The sequence below is a fragment of the Salvia splendens genome, chromosome 3, assembly GCF_004379255.2.
Source record: "Salvia splendens isolate huo1 chromosome 3, SspV2, whole genome shotgun sequence".
Taxonomy (NCBI): domain Eukaryota; kingdom Viridiplantae; phylum Streptophyta; class Magnoliopsida; order Lamiales; family Lamiaceae; genus Salvia; species Salvia splendens.
The window spans coordinates 4,624,343-4,651,392 of record NC_056034.1 but is presented as its reverse complement, the minus strand read 5'-3'; the positions used below and the strand labels follow the sequence as shown (position 1 = coordinate 4,651,392).

Genomic DNA, 27,050 nt, shown 5'->3' with positions numbered 1-27,050 from the left:
AAAAAAATGATTAATTATTTTAAGATTTTAGGAAATTATTATTTTTCTCAAATATATATAAATATATATACAAAAATAATCTAGACAAATAAAAGTGCAAGTATAACTTCAGTTTTGTTAGCGGAAACTATAAATTAAAATAACAATATGAAGGATTATATACGTATAAATTAAACTAAATATATTAATAATTATATAGTGTAGCTCTTGTTTTATTTTATCATTGCATAGTAATTTTATGAATATTATACCCAGGTTATACATTATATTAAATTATAAAAAGAATTAATAATAATAAGATGATCTAAAATTTAATTTTATTATATTAATTATTTTTAATGTAGCATGAAAAACTTTATAAACTAAACTGCGACATATGATTGTTGAATGATAAAATATTAAATTAACAAATTCTTAAAATGATTGTGATACCCAATTATATCATATTAAATGTTTATATATATAGTGCATCTGTTATATGGAATGTGCATAAACGGTAAACCTTCCGTATTATTTAATAGCGTGTGGTTATATTTAAATTGTATCCATAATTATGTATCTAGTTGGAATTGGAGATAAAAAAATATTTCCATTTGTTAAAAATTTATTGGTAGGGCATATAAAGTAGAATTGCCACCTTGATATTCCTTGACAAGGGAATTTTTTCTCCATATCCATTGGCCACTAATCAAATGGAGTATATTATCTCTATATAAGTACCATTTTGTTTTTATTTAACTAATTTAATCTTGGTTGCACAGAATAAAAATTGCCTCAGAGATGATGCATTACATTTTGTAGCTAAGGCCTAAGATTGAAAACAAAAAAATTAACGAAGTAAAAATTACTGTTTCGCAGGAGTGATATGAAGCGCAACTAATGAGGCGTAAAATCCATCTTTGATGTTAATCAAGCTCTGATGCTTCCCTTTCTCCACAATCACTCCGTTGTTGACAACCGCTATCAAATCTGCCGTCTTGATCGTGGACAGCCGATGCGCCACAATCACCGTCGTCCGGTTCACCATCGCCTGATCGAGCGCGTCCTGCACCACTCTCTCCGACTCTGCGTCTAGTGCGCTCGTCGCCTCATCCAGCAGCAGAATCTTCGGGCTCTTAACGATTGCCCGCGCGATCGCCACGCGTTGCTTCTGCCCCCCTGACAGCTGCACCCCGCGCTCCCCCACCACCGTGTCGTACCCTTGTTGCAGCCCGCTTATGAATTTGTGCGCATTCGCCTGCTCCGCCGCCGCGATGATTTCTGCCTCCGTCGCCTCCCCTTCCTTCCCGTAGGCTATGTTGGCTCGGATCGTGTCGTTGAAGAGCACCGGCTCTTGGCTCACCAGCCCCATCTGCTGCCTCAGCCATTTCAGTTGGAATTTTTGGATCTCGACGCCGTCTAGGGTTATGCGCCCTGAATCAGGATCGTAGAATCTCTGTAACAGTGATATCACCGTTGATTTGCCGCTCCCGCTCTCTCCAACCAGAGCTACTGTCTGCAAATAGAGCATTGATTAATCAACAATTTCTTCAATTAATCTACATTTACCTAATCGTATTGTATGTACCTTTTGGCCATGGATCGTCAAGGAGAGGTCTCTGAAGATCTGTACATCGGGGCGGGTCGGGTACTTAAAGCTCACGTGTTTGAGCTCGATCTCTCCCTTGACGCTATCTAATTTGATTCCAGATTCAGCACTAGGATCGATCTTCGATTCCCTGTCGAGAATGGTGAATATTGAAGCTGCTGCAACCTTGGCTTTGCTTGAATCTGGTGCGAAAGAGCTGGATTGAGAGATTGCTAGTGCCGCCATGGTTAGTGCAAAGAAAACCTGCAACATTTAATTAGTTAGGGTTAGGGTTAGAGGATTGAATTAAAGAATGAATGATTGGTTGGTAATGGTGGTGATTACCCGAAATACATCAGAGAAAGTGATTTTGCCATCTTCAACGAGTCGAGCTCCAGCATAAAAGCTGGTAGCGTAAACCAGAAAGAGAAGGGCAAAGGATATCCCAAAACATACTCCACTAATCAACCCCTGCTTAATCCCACTGCTCATAGGCCCTTCACATTTCTTCCTATACATTTCCATTACCTTCTCCTCCGCACAAAAGGAAGCAACCGTCCTTATACTACCCACTGCGTCATTCGCCACTTGGCTCGCCTCCTCGTACATAGCCTTCGCATCTGCGCTGAATCCTTTCATGAACTTGATCTGCACATACCCATTCGCTCCGATCAAAGGCAGCATCACCAGGATGATCAGAGCCAATTGCCAGCTAGCTTGGAAAGCAATGGCTAACCCAGCAACCAATGATGACAAATCTTGAACCATCTGCGCAAGCGCGTCGCCAACCAGAGCTCTAACGGTAGCAGCATCAGCAGACAGCCTCGCTCCGATGATCCCACTTGAGTGCTCTCCCTCATCAAACCACCCCACCTCCATATTCACAACCTTCTCGAAGCACATCAGCCTAATCCTTCTGATCAGCTTGTTTCCCGCCACGCCAAAGAGATATGTCCTTGCTGGATATGCGATCAGAGACACCACCCCGAGCACCATGAATATGATGGCCCAAAACTTTGTGTCTTTGCGCAGCTCACTTGGGGACTCGAAGAAGGATTTGATCACGCTAGATATTAGTATGCCGAAGATTGGCAATATAGAACCATTTATTATGGCGAAGACGGCTCCTGCTATGAGCACTGGTATTTCTGGCTTGTTGAGATTGGCTAGGCGGCGGAGAGGGACCTTTGGAGGCTTTTCTGATGATTCATGATCTGATTTCTCTAGTACAGATTCGGAGACGTTCAGTGTTGTTGCAGGTAGGCCAATTGTGAATGGCAGTGAGTGGTGACGGCTGCTAGATGAGCCTCGACTCATGGAACGTGTGAGTGACATCCTTCGACTTGACTGTGATCTCTCCAAATCCACGCTTGTTTCTGATCTTTCTTTGCCTTTGACATGCTCTGATGTGTCTCTGTTTACTTCCTGCAAGCGTATGAGCTGAGAATACGCACCCTCAGGATCTTCCAGTAGTTCAGAATGTGTCCCTGCAGTTACAATCAAATTAGTTTTCTCTCGCAAAGGAAACTAGTCTTGTTTACCTTACAAGAGTAAAGAGAGAGATAGTACCTTTTTCAACCACCTTGCCTTGGTGAATGACAACGATCATATTGGCATTCCTAATTGTGCTCAACCGATGTGCAACAACTACTGTTGTTCTGTTCACCATTATTCGGTCTAATGCCTCCTGCACTACTCTTTCTGATTCTGCATCTAGTGCACTTGTAGCCTCATCCAACAATAGAATCCTCGGATCCTTCAAGATCGCTCTAGCTATGGCTACTCGTTGTTTCTGTCCCCCCGAAAGCTGAGTTCCGTGTTCACCTACCATGGTATCAAGTCCCTGTAGAAAACAAAGTAATCTTATATTAGTACTATTAGTTTGTTCAAAATGAGTGAGAGAGAAAAGAAAAAGGTCATGGTTGTTGCCTGGGGCAATTTATCTATGAATTTAGCAGCATTGGCTTGTTCTGCTGCTGCCCTGATTTCCTCAACTGTTGCACCATCCTTTCCATATGCAATATTATCTTTAATACTAGCTGTGAAAAGCACAGGCTCTTGACTTACAAGCCCTATTTTGGACCTAATCCACTTAAGCTGGAGTTGCTTCAGATTGATGCCATCAATCAAAACTTCACCATGCTGAGGGTCATAGAACCTCTCTATCAAACTTATCACAGTTGATTTCCCACTTCCACTCTGCCCAACCAGAGCCACTGTCAGACCACTCGAAATCGACAGATTTAAGCCTCTGAATATCTGCTCATTAGGCCTAGCTGGATAGCTGAAATGGACGTCTCTAAACTCTATATTCCCACGAATGTCGTCTGGCATCTCCCCACTTGTGTCGTATGCATCTATCTCGGGCTTCCTCTTTATCGTCTCAAACATCTTGTACGCTGCTGCTCGTCCCGCAGCAAATGCTGACATGCAAGGAGATGCTTGTCCAAGAGACCTACACAACATACAACATCAATATATAAATATAAAGTGCAGCAACAGCAACATCAATAGTATATGTACTCACATTGAACCAGTAAGCACGGCGATGATCACGTTGATCACCTCGCCCCCAGAGTATCCCTTCTCCAAGATCATCTTGCCTCCAAACCAGATAGCCAGAGCATAACTGCAGAATACAATGAACATGACTGATCCGAGCCCCAGCCCATTCGCCAACCCTTCGTGCACCCCTGATTTGTAGGCCTTGACGAGGGACTTGTCATAGTCAGCCACAGCTTGCTTCTCCCCAGTAAACGACGCAACCTGAACAGAATCATAGACACATATGTCAACATCTATTCGGTCTAAAAATACAATAATGTGGAAGCTAAGATTGTTAATAAGGACGAGACCGTTCTGATCGAGCCAATCGTCTGTTCAACTAGAGTTGCAGCCTTAGCATACGCTTCTTGGCCACGAGACGCCATCTTCGACAGGAGTAGCGACATGACACCTCCTGATATCACCATTAGAGGAATGGATGATAGCATGACGAGCGTGAGCAGCCATCCTTTAATAAAAGCGATCACAAAGCCTCCCAAAAATGTTGATACTAGTTGAATGAACTTGCCAACCTGCAAGAGGATGCATATACAACATGTAATCTTCTCTCTCAAGAAATAATAGGCAAAAGAGTGAGAAAGTAGGTACCTTCTCACCCATGGCGTCTTGAATAAGCACAGTGTCACCAGACATTCTTCCAACCACTTCTCCTGTATTGCTTTCTTTATCAAAGAAAGCAACATCTTGCCTCAAAATTGTTGACAAATATAGACTCCTAATTCTTGCAGCCTGCCTTTCTCCGGTAATCATCCAACAAGCCACCTCTGTAGATCATTCAATGTTAAGTATGTTCAAGTTTAACAATATGATTAAGATGGCTATAGAGGGTAAAACTTACGAAGAAATGCTGCCACGCCACATCCCATAGCCAAATACACAAACTTTAGTGCAACCTAAGGATTGAAATGTGAGATACAAGTGATGAAAGCACAAAATCATGAAGCTACCATAAACAAGTAGGTAGAGAATGAATATGATGATGTTTAGATACCTTTGAGACAACGGAAACAACATCGTTGTTTTGGTTTTGGCCGAAAGAATCGATGAGATCCCCGAAAAGGATTGTCATAAGAGGCATACACACTCCATTCCCAACGGCACCCACTGAACCAACTATCATCAACACTTGATCCACAGGATCAGCAAAGGCGAACAGCCGGTGAAACGGCACCGTTCTGCCTTCCTTTTCCACCGCCTCTTCCCTTTCCATTTCAATCACTGATGTCTACACTTACTAACACTTGTATATATTGCACGCCTGTTTAACTGACTGACTTTTTTTATTTCAATAAAAAACACACACAAATATATATAGTGTGTGTAAAGAAAGGGTGGTGCTAGCTGCAAGACTTATTGAGCAAGAATTCTTGATGAGCACGGCGCCTTTATTATATTCAGCTTCAAATCTTGGAGGCGTGATGCAGGTACAAGTCCATTGAATATCAAAACTTTTAGAAATTTGATTATTTGGCATCATCTACAGTTATTTGAACATTAATTAAGTTTTGATACATACTTTTCAGGTGCTTGCTTGTACATAGTCAACAAATGTCTAATTCCGCTTTTCCAAATTGGTGGTTGGTTTTGTTGCAGTAAGTCAAAAGTTATATAATTAGGATCGAGATTAATAAAGTTCAGTTCCCCTGCAGCAACAAATGCAATCAAATAAAGTTCACGAGATATATTGAGGTTTTTTTTGTCCGTGAATTTAACTATGATGCGTTTCCAGAAGATGAAAAAGAAAGAAAGAAAGAAAGCTATCAAGGTTGATATGGAAAATGAAAATCAGCCTTATCGCAACATATACATTTAATAATAATAAAATGTGATCAGCTTACATCAGCGCAAAATACAAGGATTGGTTGTACAAAATAAAATACTGGAATATTAGATTTGAGTCCAATCTAAATTTACGTGCCGTGGAATATTGGCCTTGTTAAAAATTTCTCTTTACTAACAATTCATAAGCATAGCCTTCTTTGTCTTTTAAGTCACAATTAAAACATGTAGCCTGTAGGAGTATTTGCTTAGCCCTCAAGAGAAAGGTATTGTTGGTTTCTGGGGATTACAAGAGATACAACCGGGCGTAATACAACCCATAAGGAAGAACTGAACCAGTAGGATAGCCGAGTCGAGGAGGCCTCTTCCCGCAAGACGAGATACGACCCGGTAGTGCTCTCGGTTTGGCGTGTCGTCCCCAAAGGTAAAACGGCTACGTCTCTTTTGATGCAGCACCGCAATCAGCAGAGCTCCGACGAACTGGATGAAGGAGAGGGCAGAGCTTCGACAGAAAGACAATGCAGAGAGAGGGAGATAGCTTATGCTGTTATGCTTGTGAATAGTGTAGTGTAGATGCATGGAGGGGCTAGCCTATTTATAGGCTCAGTCCACTGCTGTGGGTCAACAGCCATGAAGGCTCATCATGGCAGATTCGTAACCGCCGACGGTTACGAGCGTGTGGCAGGAGTATGTCTTTCGCGTGCGGAGCGTATGCTTTTCTCACGTGGCAGCTCTGACTATGCCACGCTTGACGACGTGTCAAGCCACTTGGATTGCTGACTCTGCGGTGGTATAAAAAGATTAAGTTTGGGCTAGGGACAAGCCCAAGCACCAAGCCCAAAGACCACCCAAAGACCAAGTCCAAGTCCGGGATCGGGACCGGGCCCGCGGCCCCGAGCACGAGCACGGGCTCGGGCGGGCGGCGGCGCGCGCGTGTGCGCGCGTGTGGGCTCTTTCACCCATCTTGGTCCATTATAATTATTAAGTAACATAAAGTCACTTAATTTAAACACATTAAAAGATGTGTTAATCCTCCAATGTGGGATAATTAACACTAGTTAATTATTCTCTAAGCTCCAACTCCAAGCTTTAATTAAAAGCTAATTATGCCCAACTTTAATCCACTATTTCTCACTCACCGGAAATCGGATTTGAGAAAGTGAATATACTACATTTATCTACGTAAAATGTAGATCGACGCTATGTCATTTAATTAAATGTCTCGTCACATTTATTATTTGGTCAAAATCCATTGACCAAACATATTTAATCCATGATTTTTACAGGTATGACCAACCGACTAACTTTCATATTGCTTCTAATTGGAATTGTCTATTTTTCAAATCTTGAAAAGTCTACTTCTCAACACAGAAAGTCTACTTCAAAAACAATATTTTGCATCTTGTGATCACACGTACGGCGACATCATCACAATAGTACTAGTAGGAGTTCTTCGGTGTGCAAGATTATATTTAATGATTAAATATGCAGTGTATTTAGTTCATGAGATTAAATCACACAACTTAATCCTAGCTAGATGAACAATCATGTGATAATTAGTCAAAAGTCATCTCTCCAACTAAAATAATCCCACAACTTAATCCTTGATGAATTATTATATGATAATTAGTCACGGCAATCGAACAACACCGTACTGGTTATCTATTGATACGGCACACCGTCTATCTTGTGCATGCACTAATGCGGGATTAGAAAATGTTAAAATTATAAATTACTATTATTAATTCTTTCATTGTGAGGATTTAATGAATTCACCACTTTATTGAATGACTTCGTGATTTTGAATTCAAATCTCATAAAAGCGAAAATTTTCATTTATTCGAATCCATGGAATATTTCGTAGCGAGTTCACCATGTTTTATAGTACATGATTTATCATACTTGACCCGTTCATCTTCCCTGAAATGCCCAGAAATGGGCTCAATTCTGGGCTAAATCAGGTGTTCATGGTTATGGTTTTATTACTGTCCAGCCCGTTAGATATGGGGAAGCCCGCACTATTCAGTGCATTTAACGCAAGAAAAAAAACTGACGAACTAGGTGATTTTCAATTCTCGTTTCACTTTTTACATCAAGAAATGATTGTGCAATTACATTTTTGCCCCTCATCTTCCCTTACCATCGCTGATTCTCTCTCCTTCCTCACATTCACATTTGGCAAACCCTAGGCAACCCGGCATCCACTCTTTCTTCTCCGACATACAGCCGGTGCGTGCATCGGCGTTTTGGAAAACTACTCTGGGCACGCTGCTCACACCCCGAATTGAAGGGGAGATTATGTTTTTACCCCAGAATTGAACGCAACTTTATTCCGGATTTCTCGCCCAATTTTTCCGTTTTGATTCTACAATTCAATTCAATTCAATTTTTCTTCTTATTGGCGTTTGATTTCCGTGATTCAGCTATTGTAGGGTGTGGAGCAAGGTTGATTTTTTTCCGTGATTGTGTGGTTGGTTGATTTGGGATTTTGTGCACAATTTAGCGGAGCGAGAAGATAATAAAAAATAGAGAAATATGCGCTTGTGATGGATTTAGGGAGTGGAAATTTTGGTGTGGTGAGCCTTATGTGAAACAAGGAGGCGGAAAGAGCTCGTGGCGATGAAATACATTGAAAGAGGGCATAAGGTTTTCATTCTACCTTTTGTTATGCTGATTAGTACTACATTCTGATTAAATTCGTTCTTTTAATTTGATTGGTGCCCTTTTTTTCATCCAATCTTTGTTTTCTGAACTAGATTGATCAAAAAGGTTGAAAATTGTAGTGCTATTGCAGAGGGATCATTCCAAAGATGGCGGTGGCTGATGGACAATGTGATGACGACGAAGGCGCCGCCGCTCTCTTCAAGGAAGAAGGCGTCGACTACGCAGATGACATCGATCATTCCGATACACCTATTCTCCTTCGTCCCCTCGCCTCAGCTGCCGAGTCTGGCAACCTTGACGCCCTCCGCCAAGCCGTAGATGCTTTTGATCGTAAGATTGATGAATCCGGCTATCTGGAAATTGCCCAACTACTTTAAGCTCTGCTAATGACAGTGTGGAGCGAATGTTGGAGACTATTGGTATGGAAGGGGATACGCCTCTTCACCATGCTGTTGGAGACTCTGGTCTGATGCACAAAAAGAAGTTGAAAATTGTAATGCCTGCTGAAAATTTTTGTTTGGAGTTTGAAGGGGTATTTTTGGGAACACACTCATATAAAGAGAGTAAATAAATAAACCATAAATGCAAATATGAGTTTATTTCTGCCTCCTCGAACAAGCCAATTGATTTAAGAATATGTGGGCCCAACCTTATACAAATAGCAAAGGAATTTAATCAATACATTTGGAATGGCGAACACTGAACACGCTTACAATCCGTGCTTTCTATTTTAGAACGTGTTTTAGCCTGTTTTTTCTTTTTAAACATTCCATTTTAAATACGCAAATAATATAGTCCAAACTTAAATTTTTCGGTGATTTGTTTTTTAGGCTAACTCCATTTCAACAAAAAACTTCGTCAGGCGAAAAGGGAATCTTGTAGCATGAAGAATATATAACATAATTGAATAAAAAAGAAAAGGGGATGAAAAGGGGATATAATGATCATGGAAATTACATGTGCCCTCGGAATGAAATTAACCCCATTGTCTTCATCTCTAAAACTCTAACTACCTCGATATATAGCACTTAATTTTCTCAGATAATTCGATGCTTAATTTATTGACTCTATTTATTTATAGTTAATCTGTTTTTCTTTTTTCACTGCAGAATAAGTACGACAACCTTTTTTAAGAAAGGAGAAAGAAACAAGTTAGTAGCAATGATTTGTATTGAGCCACAAAACGTGTGGATAATGTTTCTATAAATTCCCAATTAATATCTCTCGTTTTATAAAAAAAAGGCCATGGCTGTCTCAATTATTACAGTCTTGGAAAGTTGAAGAAAAATAAATGTATACTCCATATAAAAACTGACCAATTGATATATATTCTTTTGAGTTAATTCCACAAAGCATCAAAATTTCACATAGCTGAAGCTGAATGGAAAGGTTGAGATCAATTGTCCCATTTTTGTGTGTACTATAACTTTCAATTTATAAAATTCAATTTTATTTTTTGTTTGATTTTAACTAAGCTCGTATCGTTATACTTTTTGCAATTTAGCCTCATTGCACAGGGAGAACTATGGTGTGCGGATTCAAAATTTCTACCCTTATGCATAACTTGACTTGACAGATTAGATGTCCTATGAATGGACTATATGCAACCACCAACTATTTCCATTTTTCATATTGTAATTTTGGGATATAATCATGAAATATTCAATTCAATTGTAAATATTCAATTCAATTGTACAACTTTTACTATAATTTTGGGGTATAATCATTAAATATTCAATTCAATTGTACAACTTTTAATAAATGGATCACGTTGTAGACGTTCCTGACGTACGGGTCAGATTTCGCTGCGTATTTGCTGCATACGTCTTGCAGTTGTTGCATCAACTGCACATCTATGTTATCTCTCAAGACCTCGTGGGGAGCTTGCACCATGTGCTGTGGGATTGGGGCGGGCTGGGGGATGCGAGATCCAGACGCGGCCGACGTTTGGCGGGAGGCACTTCTAGCCCCTCTGGCGCTGTGGATAGAGGCTTGTTGTCCCGGGGGCCGTCCTCGCCTAGTGTGTGTAGCGGCTGGCTCTTCGACTTGCTCGTCGGGCTGATCGAACGAGTGCAAGCCACTTCCGCTGCTGTAGTCCCGGCAAGGTTGTGCCTTGTACGCTTCGGCCCAGGAGCTATGTTGACCTCTCGCGCAACGATGGACTTGAATTTCGGACAATCCGCGAGGACCAGATATTCCTCCCACAGGGTGAACTTCGGCCAGCCCTCCGTGTTGTATTGGCCCATCGACAGGGCCTTCACGCCTGTTTCGCTGCGGCCACTCTCAGCATGTAGAAGGTTGTTCTGGTATATGGACGCGAACCGCTTGGTAGCCCGCAGAATCCTGTTCCACTTTTTTCAGAGCTGTTCTGGGTCGCGCTTATCGGCGCCGTCGGGTTTGAACTCTTCGTACGCCATCATAACGCGCCTCCAAAAGCTCCCCTCGGGCTGATGAGTGCCCACCACGGGGTCCGATGTAATGGCATCCCACCCCCTCGCCACGGCAATGATCTCCTGTTTGGTGTAGAGCTTGCCCCGGTTCGCGCCACCGGTACCGCCGACGTTGGAGCCCTCGCCACCGCCACTGCCCGAGCCCCGGCTACCGCCATTGCCTCCGCCACCGCCGCCCCCTGAGCCCCAGCTGCCGCCATTGCCGCCTCCGCCCCTACCTCCACCTCCTCCGCCCCTACCGCCCCGTTCTGTAGGCGTATCCGGGACGCCGGAACTGAGCAGACCCATCATAGTATCCAGCGTGTCTTGATCTGCTTCGGTGAAAGGAGATTGGCTGGATTGGAAAGGGGACTCCGAACGCGGCTGGTTAAGCGCGTCGAGGTTGGGTCTGTAATCTCCAAATATGGAGCGACTCAGATTCCGCTGAATAGGTTTGGGCTAGATGCCCACGGCGGGGGAGATTGACTCCACATCCACGGCTGAGCCGGAGACCCGCCATATCCCGTCGGCTGAGAAGGATATCCGCCATACCCCGATGGCTGTGAAGGATAGCCGGCCGACGGCTGTGAAGGATCGCCGCCATAGCCCGATTCTTGCGAGCCGGGTGATTCGTCGTCTCCACCGTGCATTTTATAGAGAGTGAAAGTGTAGAGATTGAATGGAGGGATTTTGTGAAAATTGTGAAAAAAATAAGGGGTGGAGAGTGGTATTTATAGAGGTAAGTAATAAAATAAAATTTTTGAGTTGACCGACAGCGCGCCGATCGCCGGTCACTATGGCCGGCGCGCCTATAGGCGTGGCGAACGGACGGCCCGGCGTGTCCTCGCCCTCCCACCGCCTGTCCGCTGTCCGCCCCCCACCGCCCCAAAATCGTCGTCCGCCCTGGGGGCGGACACCTTCCCCACTATAAACCACCCCGGGACCGCCCCCGCCGGGGCTATAAGCGGAGCGGTCCCATAGTGGATGCTCTAATACATACACATTTAAAAAAAAACTCGTCTTTGGTGGTTTAAGTTAGATTACAGTGGTAATGAATGGGTGAGCCCATATGGAAAATCGGGCCAAAAAAATATTCGCTGACCTATCATCTACTACTACGAGGGCCCATTCATCACAAGACTTTTATAGAGTAGGTTCACGGCTTTATTTTATGTTTTTGTTTTTATACTCTTTTGGACTCCACCTCTAGACTTTGTGCACATTAAATGTTGCCAATGACACACAATTACATGTTCCATACGACTAACCTAGTGTTAGAGAGCAGGATTTCATTGGTAAAGTATTAGATGCAGTCATCTTTTATCGAACTACTTAAGAGTGTAATTATATGTAACACTTACGTATTTGGCTAATGAAGTTAACTAGAGAGCAGTCCACATTATTTACTTTGTGCTTAGTGGATGTACAAATCTTCTAAGAAAACAAGTGGTATTATTATTTTGGACAAGAAGAATACACCCATATTTTGTACTGCCACACAACGTGTAGGTAACTAATGCTGAACTAACCTTCCTTAATTCCTAATCCCTCCATGACTCTATCCTGTAGTTGGAGCTTAAAAACACCAACAGAATATACTGTGATATAAAACGCAAGAATTTGAACATGAAACGCATGCTCCTTTACTTTCTTTTGTTTTTCATTTCCATATTATTTTATGTTCATACAGTAAATTTATAAAAGTTGAACACATATTCTATTAATTGTTTTCATTTATTTTTCTTTGAATTTCTTATAGAGTAGTAGTGGTATTTATGAAGAACATGTAAAAACAATATTTAGCTAGATTGAATTTCTTTTAAGCCGTAAAATTCAATCTCTTGAACGAAACATAATATACATATCTAACAATGAGATACTCCTAATCTTTAAGATAGTACCATGAAATATGGAACGTGGATGACCGGAAAACTAACAAAGAAAAGTAGAGAAAGAGAGACACACGGCAAGTGAGAAAAACCATGTTGTATAAAACCAGGGTGTACAATTAGCAAACATTAAAAAAGTGAAAGTAGCAATACTATTAAAATGGTGGGGCTTCACACAGAGGACAGAGCTGCTGAGGTTGCTGCTCCACATTTACTTCTCCTTCTCAAATCTCACCATCTTTTATTTATACACTCCTACTATTCATAATCAATCAAAACCTTGGCAATGCCGCTGCATTTAATCCACACCATCACCATCACCATCACCATCACACTAGTATTTTTCATTATCAGCATTGCATCAGCTGCCGGTGGCGGTACCCGTACTTCGGCGGTGGGAGATGGTGGAATGCAGAGAGACGGGCTGCGGGTGGCGTTTGAGGCTTGGAACTTCTGCAATGAGGTTGGCGCCGAAGCCCCCGGCATGGGAAGCCCCCGAGCCGCCGACTGCTTCCATCTCACTCAAGGCAGCGGCTCCATAATCCACGAGGTGTCCGAAGCTGACAACAGGCTAGGAGTTGGAACTCCATTCCCGGGTCTGAGCCACAAGGCTCTCAACAACCCGGACCTCTACGCGGCCGAGAAAGAGCTCTATCTCGGCTCCTTATGCCAAGTCTCCGACACCCCCATGCCCTGGCAGTTTTGGATGGTAATGCTCAAGAATGGCAACTACGACACCAGATCAGGCCTGTGCCCCGAGAACGGGAAAAAGGCGCCGCCATTTCACCCCGGGAGATTCCCGTGTTTCGGGAAGGGCTGTATGAATCAGCCGAGCTTGTACCACCAGCCTACGAGGTTGTACAACGACGGCACCTTGATGAGGGGCGGCTTCAACGGCAGTTATGACACTTCCACCGGCAAACATTATTCCTATTACCAAGTTATGTGGGAGAAGAAAGTTGGGAGTGGGAGTTGGGTTTTCAAACATAAGCTCATGACTTCTAAAAAGTATCCATGGCTTATGCTTTACTTGAGAGCTGACGCAACTAAAGGTTATTCTGGGGGCTACCACTACGACACTCGAGGAATGCTCAAAATTGTAAGATTTTCATGTTTTTTTTTCTTTATCAATAATGAGACAGGTAGGTAGTAGGTAGGTAAGTGTATTTATCACAATAAATTCCGTTTGAGATATGATGATATGCAAAGAAGAATATTAAGTAGGGACGCACCTTGTGATTGTTGTAGCTGCCGGAGTCTCCCAGTTTCAAGGTGAAGCTGAGTTTGGACATCAAGAAAGGGGGAGGTCCGAAGAGCCAGTTCTACTTGATGGACATAGGGAGCTGCTGGAAAAACAACGGCGCTCCCTGCGACGGCAATGTGCGGACCGACGTCACTCGATACTCGGAGATGATCATCAACCCAGCAACTCAGGCGTGGTGCAGCCCCACCAATATCGCCAACTGCCCCCCCTACCACATCACTCCGGATGACACCAAGATACTCAGAAACGACACGGACAACTTCCCTTACGGAGCCTATCACTACTACTGCGTCCCGGGTAATGCAAAGCATGCCGAGAAGCCATACAGCACATGTGACCCCTATAGTAATCCGCAGGCACAGGAGCTGGTGCAGTTGCTTCCTCATCCTATCTGGGAGGAGTACGGCTACCCTACCAAGCAGGGTCAAGGGTGGGTGGGAGACGGGCGTACCTGGGAGCTCGACGTTGGTGGCCTTTCCAGCAGGCTTTACTTCTATCAGGATCCAGATACTGCTCCTGCAAGAAGAATATGGACCTCTCTTGATGTGGGGACAGAGATTTTTGTTAGTGATCAAGATGAAGTAGCTGAATGGTCTCTCAGTGACTTTGATGTTATTCTAACTTGATCAACATAATGTACCATAGCAGAGCAACAAAAAATGTTAGCACTGCGCATCACATTATTTAACAAAAAGCTTGATTTTCATCATTATAATTATGCTTGGCATTTTCCTGCTTTCAGCCCCACAAACAACTGCTATTGATATTCAAGTATATGTCTAGCTAACTGTTCGGTCTTTAAACCATCAGAGAAACATAGCAAATAACTAATAGCAGGTGGTTGCCAAATTGCAATCTCAGACCAACTTACCTAAGTTACTGATGTCTAGTTACTGAGATCGATTCCTAGTAGAATACAAGATTCAGCAGCTGCATCAACCTCCTCGAAGAAACAATGGGGGCCAAAACAGAGATCTTTGGTTAGTGCAGAAAATGGATGGAGAATAGGACTGTAGGAGCATATCTGCAGCTGCAAATGCTAGGAAGTAAAAGCCAGTTTAAAAGAGTTTAAACTCTTCGGATACTAAGTTGAAGTGAAAGAGGCAAAAGCATTCCTTTCTTGTTGCAAGATAAGAACGTCAACAAATGTGTCCTAGCCTCCAATATCTCATCTATAGAGTGACTAGTGATGCCAACTCGATGATCAGTTACACGACCTTGACGGAAATTATATGTACGGATGTGTTCTGATCTGTCCCCACTACCGATCTGTTGAGAACAGGAAAACACTTTTAAAAATATGCGTAATGATCTTCTACCAATAGGCCAATACTCCAACTTGAAGACCATTACCTGCTTTGTTCTAAGTTTTGAATGATTGGCATCAAGCCGAGTCCTTTCCAGCTCATATAACTTCAAACACAATAATCCTTGTTCTGATGGAACAATCAAAAAAACGGGAAAATCTTACTCAAGTAATCAAGATGCATGAAAAAAATATGGTTGCATGCAATGATTTTCATAAATTAATCATGCTTAACATAGAACCTGTCTAAAATATTTATGAATTTTGAAACAGAAGCTTATATAAGAAAAATGAACCATTAGTATTTTGGTTCAGTATATAAGATAAAGCATAATTTTCTTTTTAGAACTGAGAGAATAGGCTGTACATATTTGAATGGATTGGATAATTATATTTCATGAATTTGCAAGCATTTCCCAAATAGATCAGTTCCACTTGTAATCCAACAACTTTGAAAAGAAGTCCAGAAAATTTGTGCTTCTAAACTTGAAATTTCATAGAATTTTGCTACTCAAATTGGCCTAAAACTTAAAAGTCGAAGTAAGTAAATGGACAGAATTCTTGTACAGAAGACAGAGTTATCCAAAGTAAGGGAATACAGGTGTACATGAGTATTCCTTCCACAAGCACAATATGGTTTGTATGACAAACTAGTCTTAAAACACGTAAAAGGTTAGCGCAAACAACAAGCAGTCTATATTATCATGCCGTTTATACAAATTTAACGTGTAAGAATGGACTGTCTTATTAGATGAACAAATGCTCTGTTGTTCATTTAATAATGTATCATCAAACAACTAACAAATACTATTAGACAAAAAATTATTAACAATGGACAATGAAACACTGATGAAAATGAATGGTACAATTACTGCTGGGTAATATTAGGTAATCTCTTGCATTGAAACAGAAAAATTAGGAACTGTAAGAAGATTGGTGCCTGGTGTTGGGAGCGCTCATCCTGTATGGCAACCATTAACCCAGTTGGCATATGAGTGATCATGACGGCACTATCAATGGTGTTTACACTCCGGCCACCTGCACCACCCGACCTGTACGTATCACTTCATTCCAGATTCGGACATCAACCTGCAGAAGTTTCAAACTCCTCAGATAACTATGATTAAAATGAATGCAGCCTCAAAATACTTGCCATTAATGATCGAGCAAATTATCATTTTTAATATGTTTTTCTAACACCTATGTCAAAAGTGGGAGCATAACTTTAAATAGGGTGGAGTTGGACCTGATCTGCTTGCGGAAGAATAACAACAGATACGGCACTGGAATGAACTCGCTCTAAGAGAAGATATTCATATCATCTGACGGAATACAGAAGACAAATAAATCAAATGCAGATAGATTTGGAGTATGAAAATCCTGCACTCTATGAATTCCACTATCAAATTTCAGCTTTCCATAAACATCTGTACCCAAGATTGCGGCACTAGCCTCTTGAGGAATCATTAAGCATTAAAAAAAACGAGGCCGAATTCCACGAATAGACCTCCTTGGAGGTAGTATCCGCCATTTGTACCCGCCAAAAAAAAGTTTCCAGAGAGGGGAAAGACGCGAGAAGCTCTCGCGTGTATCCATAGTAAACACGCGTTTGGCTCATGCGTGTTTTAACTAAACACGCGAGTTGCATTAGCATTAGCGTGTATTAAATTTATACACGCGAGAGGCATTAGCGTGTATTACTTGATACACGCGAATTGGTCACGCGTCTTTCACTTGATACACGCGAGAGGCATTAGCGTGTTTCACTTGAATCAGTAGACGAGGCAGAAGCCCTCCTCCTTCATTCCAGCGATCCCCTTCTCCCCCTATCCACGCGAAAATCGGCGAAATCGGCCAAATTCCGACGAAAATCGAAGTCAATCGGTGCAATTAGCTGCTCTCCTTCCGAACTTCATTGTTATTAGGTAAGTTTTGACCCTTAATTTTAGTTTTGTTGGTTATAGTTTTAGGGTGAATGATTTCAAATTTTTGGTTGAATTATAATGAATTTGTACATTATTGAAATTGGTGTCGATTGCTTGTTGAATTATTGAAATTGGTTTAAAATAGTTGGTGTTGGGATGAGTTTTTGATGAATGTTGTGGTTAATTGTGATGAATTTGTGAATTATTGAAATTGGTGGCAATTTTTTGGTGAATTATTGAAATTGGTTTTGAATGTTTGGTGTTGGGATGAATTTGTGATGAATCTTTTGTTTAATTGTGATTTTTTTGGTGAATTATTGAAATTGGTGGTAATTTTTTGGTGAATTATTGAAATTGGTGGTAATTTTTTGGTGAATTATTGAAATTGGTTTCGAATGTTTGGTGTTGGGATGAATTTGTGTTGAATTGTGAATATTAGGATATCGCGATATGGACCAGAAGATCCTTCTGTATTGCATTATCAGCACAGTCATATATCTCGCAAGGCGTGGGCAGGCGAGGAAACATCTTCATTCAATATTCGGCGCTTTGAGGGACATTTTTGGGAAATAGATAATCATCACAGACGAGTGATTGATTATGTCTGCAGGTTTGGTTTTGGTGGTGTTTTTTATTGTGGGAAGGCTCTAGATGTAGATCATTCATTGATCACAGCTTTGGTCGAACGTTGGAGGCCAGAGACACATACATTCCATCTTCCCGTAGGGGAAACTACTATTACATTGCAGGACGTGCAAGTATTGTGGGCTCTACGTGTAGATGGAGCATCGTTCACAGGAAGTGGTTATTGTGACTCTAGGTGGAGGAGTCTATGTGAAGAATTGTTGGGCTTTTATCCTCTTCAGAGTGAGATGAAGGAAAACGGCATCTTGGCATCGGCCCTAATACATAGGATGATGATTGAACCGTTACAAGATGACCTGGAAGACGAAGCCTATATTCGACGGGCTCGTATGATTGTGCTTGTGCTCTTGGGAGGGTTGATATTACCCGACGGATCAGGGTGCAAGATACCTCTCATGTGGTTGACTCAACTTCGGGATGTAGAGTCTGCCTCTATGATTAGTTGGGCGAGTGCTGCACTTGCAACATTATACCATAATCTTTGTGAGGCGTCCATGGGCAAAAGGACAGACATTGGAGGTCCGACCGTGCTCCTACAGCTGTGGGTGTGGGAGAGAATGCCCACTTTGAGACCGGATTTTGTGATGGCCCGTATGCATACAGACAACACTCCATATGCATTTATGTAAGTTTGTTGTTTCCTCTCTTTCGCGTGTTTAATGACAACATATTAAATTGATAATTTTTCTTATTGTAGGTGGACTGGCTCATATATGATAAACAGAGCGCCCAAACATTCTGTTCGACATTATCGTGAACAACTATCATTACTCCAAAATAGCCAGGTAAAATGAATAATGTTTTGATATATATTTGTGTAATACTTTAATGTAAACTTGTTATTGTAGTTTATATGGATGCCATATGTGGACCGTCAATTGCCAGACTCCTGCCTCGAGGTAGACAACAGTTGGAGATCTGTGACGTACATGGTTTGTTGGGCTATTGTCGAAGCACATGAGCCTGAGCGCGTTGTTAGATAATTTGGAGGCACGCCGTTCATCCCGGAATTGCGTGATTGGGGTTTCAATGAAACTCATTTCAAAACCAATCGTCGTGGAAAAGCTAAGACGAACTGGGCTGTGCAGAACAAGACCTGCATCCAACATTGGGAGAGAAGGTCGGAGTTCGTTACTAATCATTACATGGAGCCTCTTGCAGACCACGTGCAGGTGATGAGAACTCGACAATACATGGAGTGGTATTTTAAAATTACCATTACATATATCACGCAGCCGGTAGGCTTCCAGAAGTAGGGATGAACACTGTTGCATCATCATCTACACTCCAAGTAAGTATTGTATTTTTATAGTTGTTGTACCATTTTAAAAGTATGTATGTTATTAAATATGCACGTTTTATTTGTTACAGTCCGAGACATTGGCACGTGTATTTCATTTGTCGCGCGGTTTTGACCCAGAAGACGCCGTAGGATTGTTGCATGAGATTAACAGTCTTGCTCTTAACTGCCTCACCGATTGCGGTGAGAGTGAACGCACGGTCATTCCTTCCACACAGCGCACTGATGTGGATATGTCCCGGGGGTTTATCCGAAGAGCTCGCGGAATTGGTCAGAGAGGTATCCGAACAGGCGGGCATGGTTATTCACAGTATTCCAGAATGTCCCAAGACATGCCAGGGTCATCACAAGCCGGACATGAAGAAAATGTTAATTCAGATGACAACATAGATTTGGATACATTAATCGACAATTTTGATGCTGAGCCCGAAATGCAAAATCCACCAGCACCAGATCCCTCTAGTTGGTTTCCTACATGGTCGGACGCACCACAGTCTAGTTGGGTCACTCCATTTGATAGAGTTGGTATACCATGGCAGCCTACTACACAGGATTCATTCTTCTCAGATGTCCATATCGTGCACTCTCCAACAAATGATGATGATGATGATGCTGCTGATGATGATGATGATGATGCTGATGATGATGGTGACGATGATGATGCCGATGCTGATGTTGCTCCTAGGAGTAGTGCCTACATAGAGCGTCCAACGAGGAGAGAACATATTGACCCTCCTAGGAGTAGTGTCCAACTTGATCGGCCTAGTAGTAGTTCACATACATCCCGGCCCGATAAGGAACGCGCCAGAACAAGTTTGTCTCAGACAATTTTGGGGATGTTCCCACGTAGAAGGTCTAGCCGTGACAACAGAGGAAAAGGCCCGAGTAAATATACACCATCGTCCTTTAAGTAGAATGTTATCATGAGATGTATTGTCTATTTATTACAGGTGGATTGATTTGAGATGTACTGTTTACTTATTACATGTTGATTGATCTGAGATGTACTGTTTATTTATTACAGGTGGATTGATCAATATATAAAGTAAACTCTGTCGATTTTTTTTCTAACAATATTACTTAAGAATGTCATTTCAGTCTTAAACATGGTTCAAACACATAATAAAATTCAAGCCTCAATCACGATTCTCAAATATAATATGACTACACAACACGTCCTACAGCGCACTTTCTTCTATTGTGGCCGGTCTCTCCACAAAGGCGGCATCGAGGAGGAGCTCTTGGCGCATCTTATTCGCGCTCATCCATTTGGTTGTGTATCCTGCTTCTGTTGTATCGCCCACGTGAACGAGGAAGTAGTCGTGCTGGTGAACATTCCAACGTCCATTCAGGTTCATACCAATAATCTTGGTGTCTCAATGGACGGAATGCAGCTGCATAAAATTGCTTTTGTAAGACATGATAATAATATAAGAATAAGAAGTATCTAAATAACATACCTGCGTACTGGTGAATCCAGACATCTGTATGGTATCGGGAATCAACATGACTAAAGATGTCATCACTGCGTTCTCTGAGCACTGCAACAGCGTGAGAGCAAGGCATTCTCCAGGTCTGCCACTTTCCACATGAGCATCTCTTTTCACGATAATCCACAACATGTATATTATGGCCTCTACCCGGACCTCTGTGATAGGTTAGTACCTCATAAGTTCCTTGTGCTATGCTTGTAGTCCTAACATGATGACGTGACCCTCGAAGGTCATTCTTCTGAAATAACTCCCAAGCCCACGGTGTCAAAGGCGTCTGACATTGTTTGGCTAGAGTCGTTCGACTTACAAACCAGTTGATGGTCCGCCAGAATGTAATATCAATGATAGCTCTAATAGGGAGTTCCCTTGTAGATAACAACACATTGTTATAACACTCGGCCATGTTAGTAGACGTCTCACCCCATCGACGAAATTCATCGTGTGCCATAGTCCACTGCGATCTATCTATGGTGGTTTCGAGGTACCTCAGAGCTTCTGGACTCACCTTTTCTAATTCACGCCTTGCAGTCCAATATCTCCGCTCCTCACTTACTTCACCCATTATCCATACCCATTTCTTCACTTCGGGGCCTTTGTGTCTTTGTAACACATTCGATCGAACGTGAATTAGACAGTATCGATGATAACCAACAGGTACCTCTTTCCACACATCAGACTGCATAGCATTTATTATGCCTTGATGTCTGTCTGATATTATGCACACTTCCTGGTCATGCTTTATAATATGCACTCGGACAAGATTCAAAAACCAACTCCAACTCTCATTTGTTTCTTCATCAACAATAGCAAAAGCAACAGGCAAACAGTTCTTATTTGCATCGTACCCTACTGCAGTAAGTATTTTACCTTTCAGTCTTCCACGCAGGTGAGTCCCATCAACTGATAAGACCGGCTTTGCTAGTTGGAACGCATCTATTGCTGGCCCAAATGCCCAAAATACGTACCGGAACACCTTCTTAGTACCTTGACTCAATATAGGGTCATGCAACCACTCAACGATTGTCCCCGGATTTTGACTTTGCAACTCAAACAGGTAGCTGGGGAGTTGTCTGAATGATCCCTCCCACCCTCCATATACAAGCTCAATAGCTTTTCTGCGAGCATACCATGCTTTCTTGTAGCTGATTTTCACGTGAAATTTATCTTTGATATATGTACGTACCGCAGAAGGCTTGAATTCAACATCATTTTAAATTTGACTTCGAATACAGAGAGCAATCATGGATGATGTAAGATTAACATGTTCACTTGGATCGTGATCTCCCATACAACAATGACGATCAACCTATGAGTTGATAGACCAGCTACCATCACGTTTCTTAAACGTTGCTTTAACCTCCCAATTACATGGGTATCGTTGCCCAAGGTCCTTGCCTTTTCTTTTCGGACCAAATGGGTCCCTAAAAGTGCATGCCATCTTCTTGATTTACTATCCATAACCTCATACATCCGACCTGTTCCCACATGCCATAATGTCACAGCAGTTTTCAACTGCAATTTGCTATCAAATTTCGTTCCCACATCTATATGTCTCGGATTATCCTCATCCCAATACCACATATCTTCTTCACCCACTCCATGGTCTTCTGAAACGTAACCTCGGCTGCCTTCACATGGTAATGATCGAAAAAATGGTAACCCTTCAGGCACATAGTCGGGAACAGGTTGCTCCCCACGAACAGCTGGTTGTACATATTTCTCCCCCATCATTTGAAGTGTCTCGTCGTCTGTAGAATCTTCACATGATTCTGCACTATACTTACGATCACTTTGACTAGAACCATCGGAACCATCACAATCAGAACCATCTATACCAGCACAATTATCGAAACCATCTAAACCAGCACAAATATCAGAACCATCTGAACCATCACAATTATCTAAACCATCTGAACCATCACAATTATCTAAACCATCTGAACCATCATAACCATCACATGGCACATTTGGTACATCTAGTTGTTCATCAACCTCCCTCCCAAATGTGTTGAATTCAGTGTTATGATATTCATCATCCATCCTAGATGTCCCGACATCAAAACTTTGATAATCATCTCTCCTAGACGTTCCAACATCATGCTGAGTGATAGGCGGTTCAAATTGCAACGCAGTAGTCACAGGAGTATATTCAATAAAAAGTTCAATTTGACGTGGATTTTCGGCAAACATATACTCCAACAAATTATCATCCACTGGTGTAGCTATATAATTCACCACTCCACTAAAAACCACAGGATGCCTCCATGTTAAATCAATCGTATGTGCATCTAAATCAATTCCAATTTTTTCACATATCATTGAAACTAGCTGATAATAAGATATCTTCTCATTCAATATAATAAATGAGTTTGCACGAGGGGGTTCATAAGCAACACCCAAACCTGAGAGCTGAGTAATTTTCCCATCCCAATATAAACTTACAAACACCATCACACCTGCAAAATAAGTACGATAAACATCAAATACTCTCAACCAAATTCAACAAAAAAATTTAACACCATTAACCCTAAATTAACACTATGAACCCTAAATCTATAATAACCAACTAAAATTGAAATTAAGGTTAAAATCTTACCTAACAAGAGTTAAAAGATTAATGGGAGCAACTATATGTCGATTTTCGTCGGGTAGATGAGGATTTCGCAGCTTATGGTGGTGTAGAGAGGGGTCGCGCCTGAGAGTGAGGAAGAGGGCTTCTGGTCCGTAATTCATTCAAGTGAAACACGCTAATGCCTCTCGCGTGTATCAAGTGAAAGACGCGTGACCAATTCGCGTGTATCAAGTGATACACGCTAATGCCTCTCGCGTGTATAAATTTAATACACGCTAATGCAACTCGCGTGTTTAGTTAAAACACGCATGAGCCAAACGCGTGTTTGCTATGGATACACGCGAGACCTTCTCGCGTCTTTCCCCTCTCTGGAAACTTTTTTTTGACGGGTACAAATGGCGGATACTACCTCCCAGGAGGTCTATTCGTGGAATTAAGCCAAAAAACGATAGTGTGTGAGGCTGAAAATATGAAACGCAGTAGCAGATTGCAAGTTATCTAAAGGATACTCAACCAACCTTATAACTTTTAAAGTCGTATTCTGCCACACCAAGAACTTCAAAACTCCAACCTTTATTCTTTGAGTACTTCTCATACCTAATTTATTTCAATGATAAAGTCATGAAACAAATGAAAACGACACTTGAAATATCACTCAATCCACAGAACCAGGTGTGTGCATTTTAAAAATAACCATGGCAAACAAAGAAGCCTCTTCCCCTCCAGTTCCTAAAACAAACAATAACAGTAATCAGGACTAATCACGGAGCTGCAAAAGCATGCCTAAAGAAGAAAAAACTGTGATACAGAGGAGCATTGGCCAAAGAGTGTCAAACTTACCTAAATCAAAGGAGGCAAATCGGGAGTCATTAGGCAAATCAAGGAGACCAATTTGGGAGTCATTATGTAGAGAAATTAATACTCAATTGATATTGATACGTTGTACAAAAATAGATTACTCCTTATACGAAGGCTAGGACCGATTGTAATTAAAAAATATAAGAAATCATACAAACCCTTCTTCTCCCAAATACTTCATTCGATGTTCTACTATGCATAGCCTATCTACACCTCTCGATTACCATCATTAAGATGGTATCAGAGCAGGTATATGCGGGAGTGAGACTCGGAAAAATTTCATCACCGTCTCAAATACCTTCCCCCGACCTTTTGATACCTGCAAAACACATCCAAACACAATGTCAGATTCCGATGACCCACATTGGATTTTTGACTGTGGTGCGACAGATACAATTTCCTTCGAAACCTCAGACTTTGTATCCATTTCCACCTCAAAAAAACCCTATGTCCAAACCGCCAGTGGGGACCTAGCACGCGTGATGGGGGCGGGCACGATTAACATCTTGCCCACTCTATGCCTCTCTAATTGCCTTTTCGTTCCATCCTTATCTCATAAGTTGTTATCAATTAGTCATGTGACTAAAGAGTTGAACTGTAAATTACTAATGCAGCCTAAATTTTGCATGTTACAGGATATCAAGATGGGGACGATAGTTGGGTGTGGCACTGAGCGAAGCGGACTGTATTATGTGGACGAGATAGCCCAACAAAGTGCTGCCATGATGCTAACTCCAGGACCGACAGACAGACAGGCTTGGCTTTGGCATCGTCGGTTAGGGCACCCATCCTTAGGCTACTTTCGACTTTTATTTCCTGAATTAGCTAGATCTTTGAACTCTTTTCTGATACTTGTGTTTTGGCCAAGAACCATAGACATTCTTTTAAGTTGAACAATACAAGAGTTAAAACTCCTTTTGCTTTAGTTCATTTTGATGTTTGGGGTCCTGCTCCCATTAGTGGGGGTCAAGGTTTTCGATATTTCTTACTATTTATTGATCACTACTCTCGCATGACATGGATCTATTTTTTAAAAAATAAACATGAAGTGGGTGATAGGTTCGTAGATTTCTATAACCTCATTCAAACCCAATATAACCACACTATCCAGATCTTTAGATCAGACAATGGGGGGGAATATGTCAATAATAAATTGCAAGAAATTTTTTAGGCAAAAGGGACTAATCCACCAAACCTCGTGTGCATACAATCCGGAACAAAATGGGGTCGCCGAACGGAAAAACCGTTATATCCTCGAAATTACACGAGCTTTGTTAATTGAATCCAAGGTACCAAAATTTTTTTGGCCAGAAGCTACAGCTACCGCAGTTTACCTCATGAACCGTCTTCCCACTGGCATACTTGGCTTTAAACCTCCCTTGGACACCTTCTCTCAGCATTTCGAAATCCCATCATCACTGTCTTTAGAACCTAGAGTGTTCGGCTGCTCAGTCTTTGTTCACATTCCTAAACACGAACGCACCAAATTAGACCCTTGCGCCCTAAAGTGTGTCTTCATTGGCTATGGAAAAAATCAAAAAGGATACCGGTGCTATGATCCAAAAACCCGAAAAATCCACACTACCATGAATTGTGATTTTGTGGAAGGCGAGTATTTTTATAGCCAATCCAGTAGTCAGGGGGAGATACATACTTTAGACGATAGTCCAAACAATAGCCTCCTAGATTGGCTACCAGACATTGGAAACAACCATTTAGGGGGAAAACCACAAATGGGGGAACATCAGATAGGGGGAGAGTCACAGCCAAGTCCTGTCACAGACGTTGGTCCACCTGAGGACGCTAGCAACACCACCGGGCCATCACATCCCGTAATATAGAACGACGAACAAAGTGTCAATGACCAACAATCAGAACCGACTTCGATACCTGAGGTAAGCAGTTCAGATATTGATAATACATCCTCAGAATGTACTAATCTTGATAGGGACTCGAATGAGGAAAGTGGAGTAAGTGGAAGGAGTACATACGAACTCCCACCAAGGCAAACAAGAGGAGTCCCTCCACGCCGATACTCACCAGATTGGAGGGGAAAAAAGACAAAATATACAGTATCCAATATTGCACACTGTCATCTATCAGAAATGGCCAAAGCCTTCGAGACTGCCCTATATGAGGAAGAAGACATCCCACAATCCTTTGAAGAGGTAAATAAACATAAGCACTGGAGAGAAGCCATGAAGAAAGAAATAGATGCCCTAGTGAAGAATGGTACGTGGGAGAAATGTATGCTACCAAAAGGAAAGAAAGTCGGTGGATATTCACCATAAAACGAAGAGCAGATGGTTCAATCGAGAGGTACAAGGCAAGACTCGTCGCAAAAGGATACACCCAAGTATATGGAGTGGATTATGAAGAAACGTTCTCCCCAGTTGCAAAAATGGAAACAGTACAGACACTACTGTCTGTAGCAGCATGCAAAGACTGGGCACTACATCAGTTTGACGTGACCAATGCTTTCCTTCATGGAGAACTCGCGCAAAATACAGAAGTATACATGGAGGTCCCACCCGATTTCTCCGAACAATTTGGAGGAAGAGAAGTGTGCCGACTACGAAAAACTCTGTATGGCCTAAAGCAGTCTCCGCGAATCTGGTTCGGAAGATTCTGCCAGGCTATGATCAAGCATGGATTCCAACAAAGCCAGTCCGACCACACACTCTTCACAAAAAGGAGAGGCAACCAGGTAACTTATCTGATTATCTATGTTGATGACATGATTATCACCGGAGATGATGTTGAGGAAATCCAGAGGTTGAAGGAAAATCTGTTC

At 42.0% G+C, this 27,050-nt stretch overlaps 2 protein-coding genes and 1 pseudogene across 2 annotated transcripts; 1 reads left to right on the top strand and 2 right to left on the bottom strand.

Annotated features, from left to right (window-relative positions):
* Positions 1–677: 677 nt before the first annotated feature.
* On the bottom strand, positions 678–5,485 carry LOC121794474 (ABC transporter B family member 21-like). The gene is made up of 10 exons (XM_042192649.1): positions 5,124–5,485; positions 4,971–5,025; positions 4,721–4,896; positions 4,423–4,644; positions 4,095–4,333; positions 3,497–4,022; positions 3,137–3,410; positions 1,913–3,054; positions 1,568–1,831; positions 678–1,495 (listed from the first exon to the last, which is right to left on the bottom strand). The coding sequence occupies exons 1-10, from the start codon at positions 5,340–5,342 to the stop codon at positions 845–847; spliced, it is 3,768 nt and encodes a 1,255-aa protein (XP_042048583.1). The 5' UTR covers positions 5,343–5,485; the 3' UTR covers positions 678–844.
* Positions 5,486–12,982: 7,497 nt separating this feature from the next.
* On the top strand, positions 12,983–14,872 carry LOC121793887. The gene is made up of 2 exons (XM_042191910.1): positions 12,983–13,992; positions 14,142–14,872. The coding sequence occupies exons 1-2, from the start codon at positions 13,180–13,182 to the stop codon at positions 14,781–14,783; spliced, it is 1,455 nt and encodes a 484-aa protein (XP_042047844.1). The 5' UTR covers positions 12,983–13,179; the 3' UTR covers positions 14,784–14,872.
* Positions 14,873–15,241: 369 nt separating this feature from the next.
* LOC121795710 lies at positions 15,242–24,683 on the bottom strand (annotated as a pseudogene).
* Positions 24,684–27,050: the final 2,367 nt, after the last annotated feature.

Excerpts from the sequence above, each read along its gene's own strand:
- LOC121793887 (XM_042191910.1), top strand. The coding sequence starts at position 13,180 with ATGCCGCTGCATTTAATCCACACCATCACCATCACCATCACCATCACA. Across the intron at positions 13,993-14,141 it reads CTCGAGGAATGCTCAAAATT|CTGCCGGAGTCTCCCAGTTT; the intron begins GTAAGATTTTCA and ends TGATTGTTGTAG.
- LOC121794474 (XM_042192649.1), bottom strand. The coding sequence starts at position 5,342 with ATGGAAAGGGAAGAGGCGGTGGAAAAGGAAGGCAGAACGGTGCCGTTT. Across the intron at positions 5,026-5,123 it reads TTGTTTCCGTTGTCTCAAAG|GTTGCACTAAAGTTTGTGTA; the intron begins GTATCTAAACAT and ends TTCAATCCTTAG. Across the intron at positions 4,023-4,094 it reads GCCGTGCTTACTGGTTCAAT|GTCTCTTGGACAAGCATCTC; the intron begins GTGAGTACATAT and ends TATGTTGTGTAG.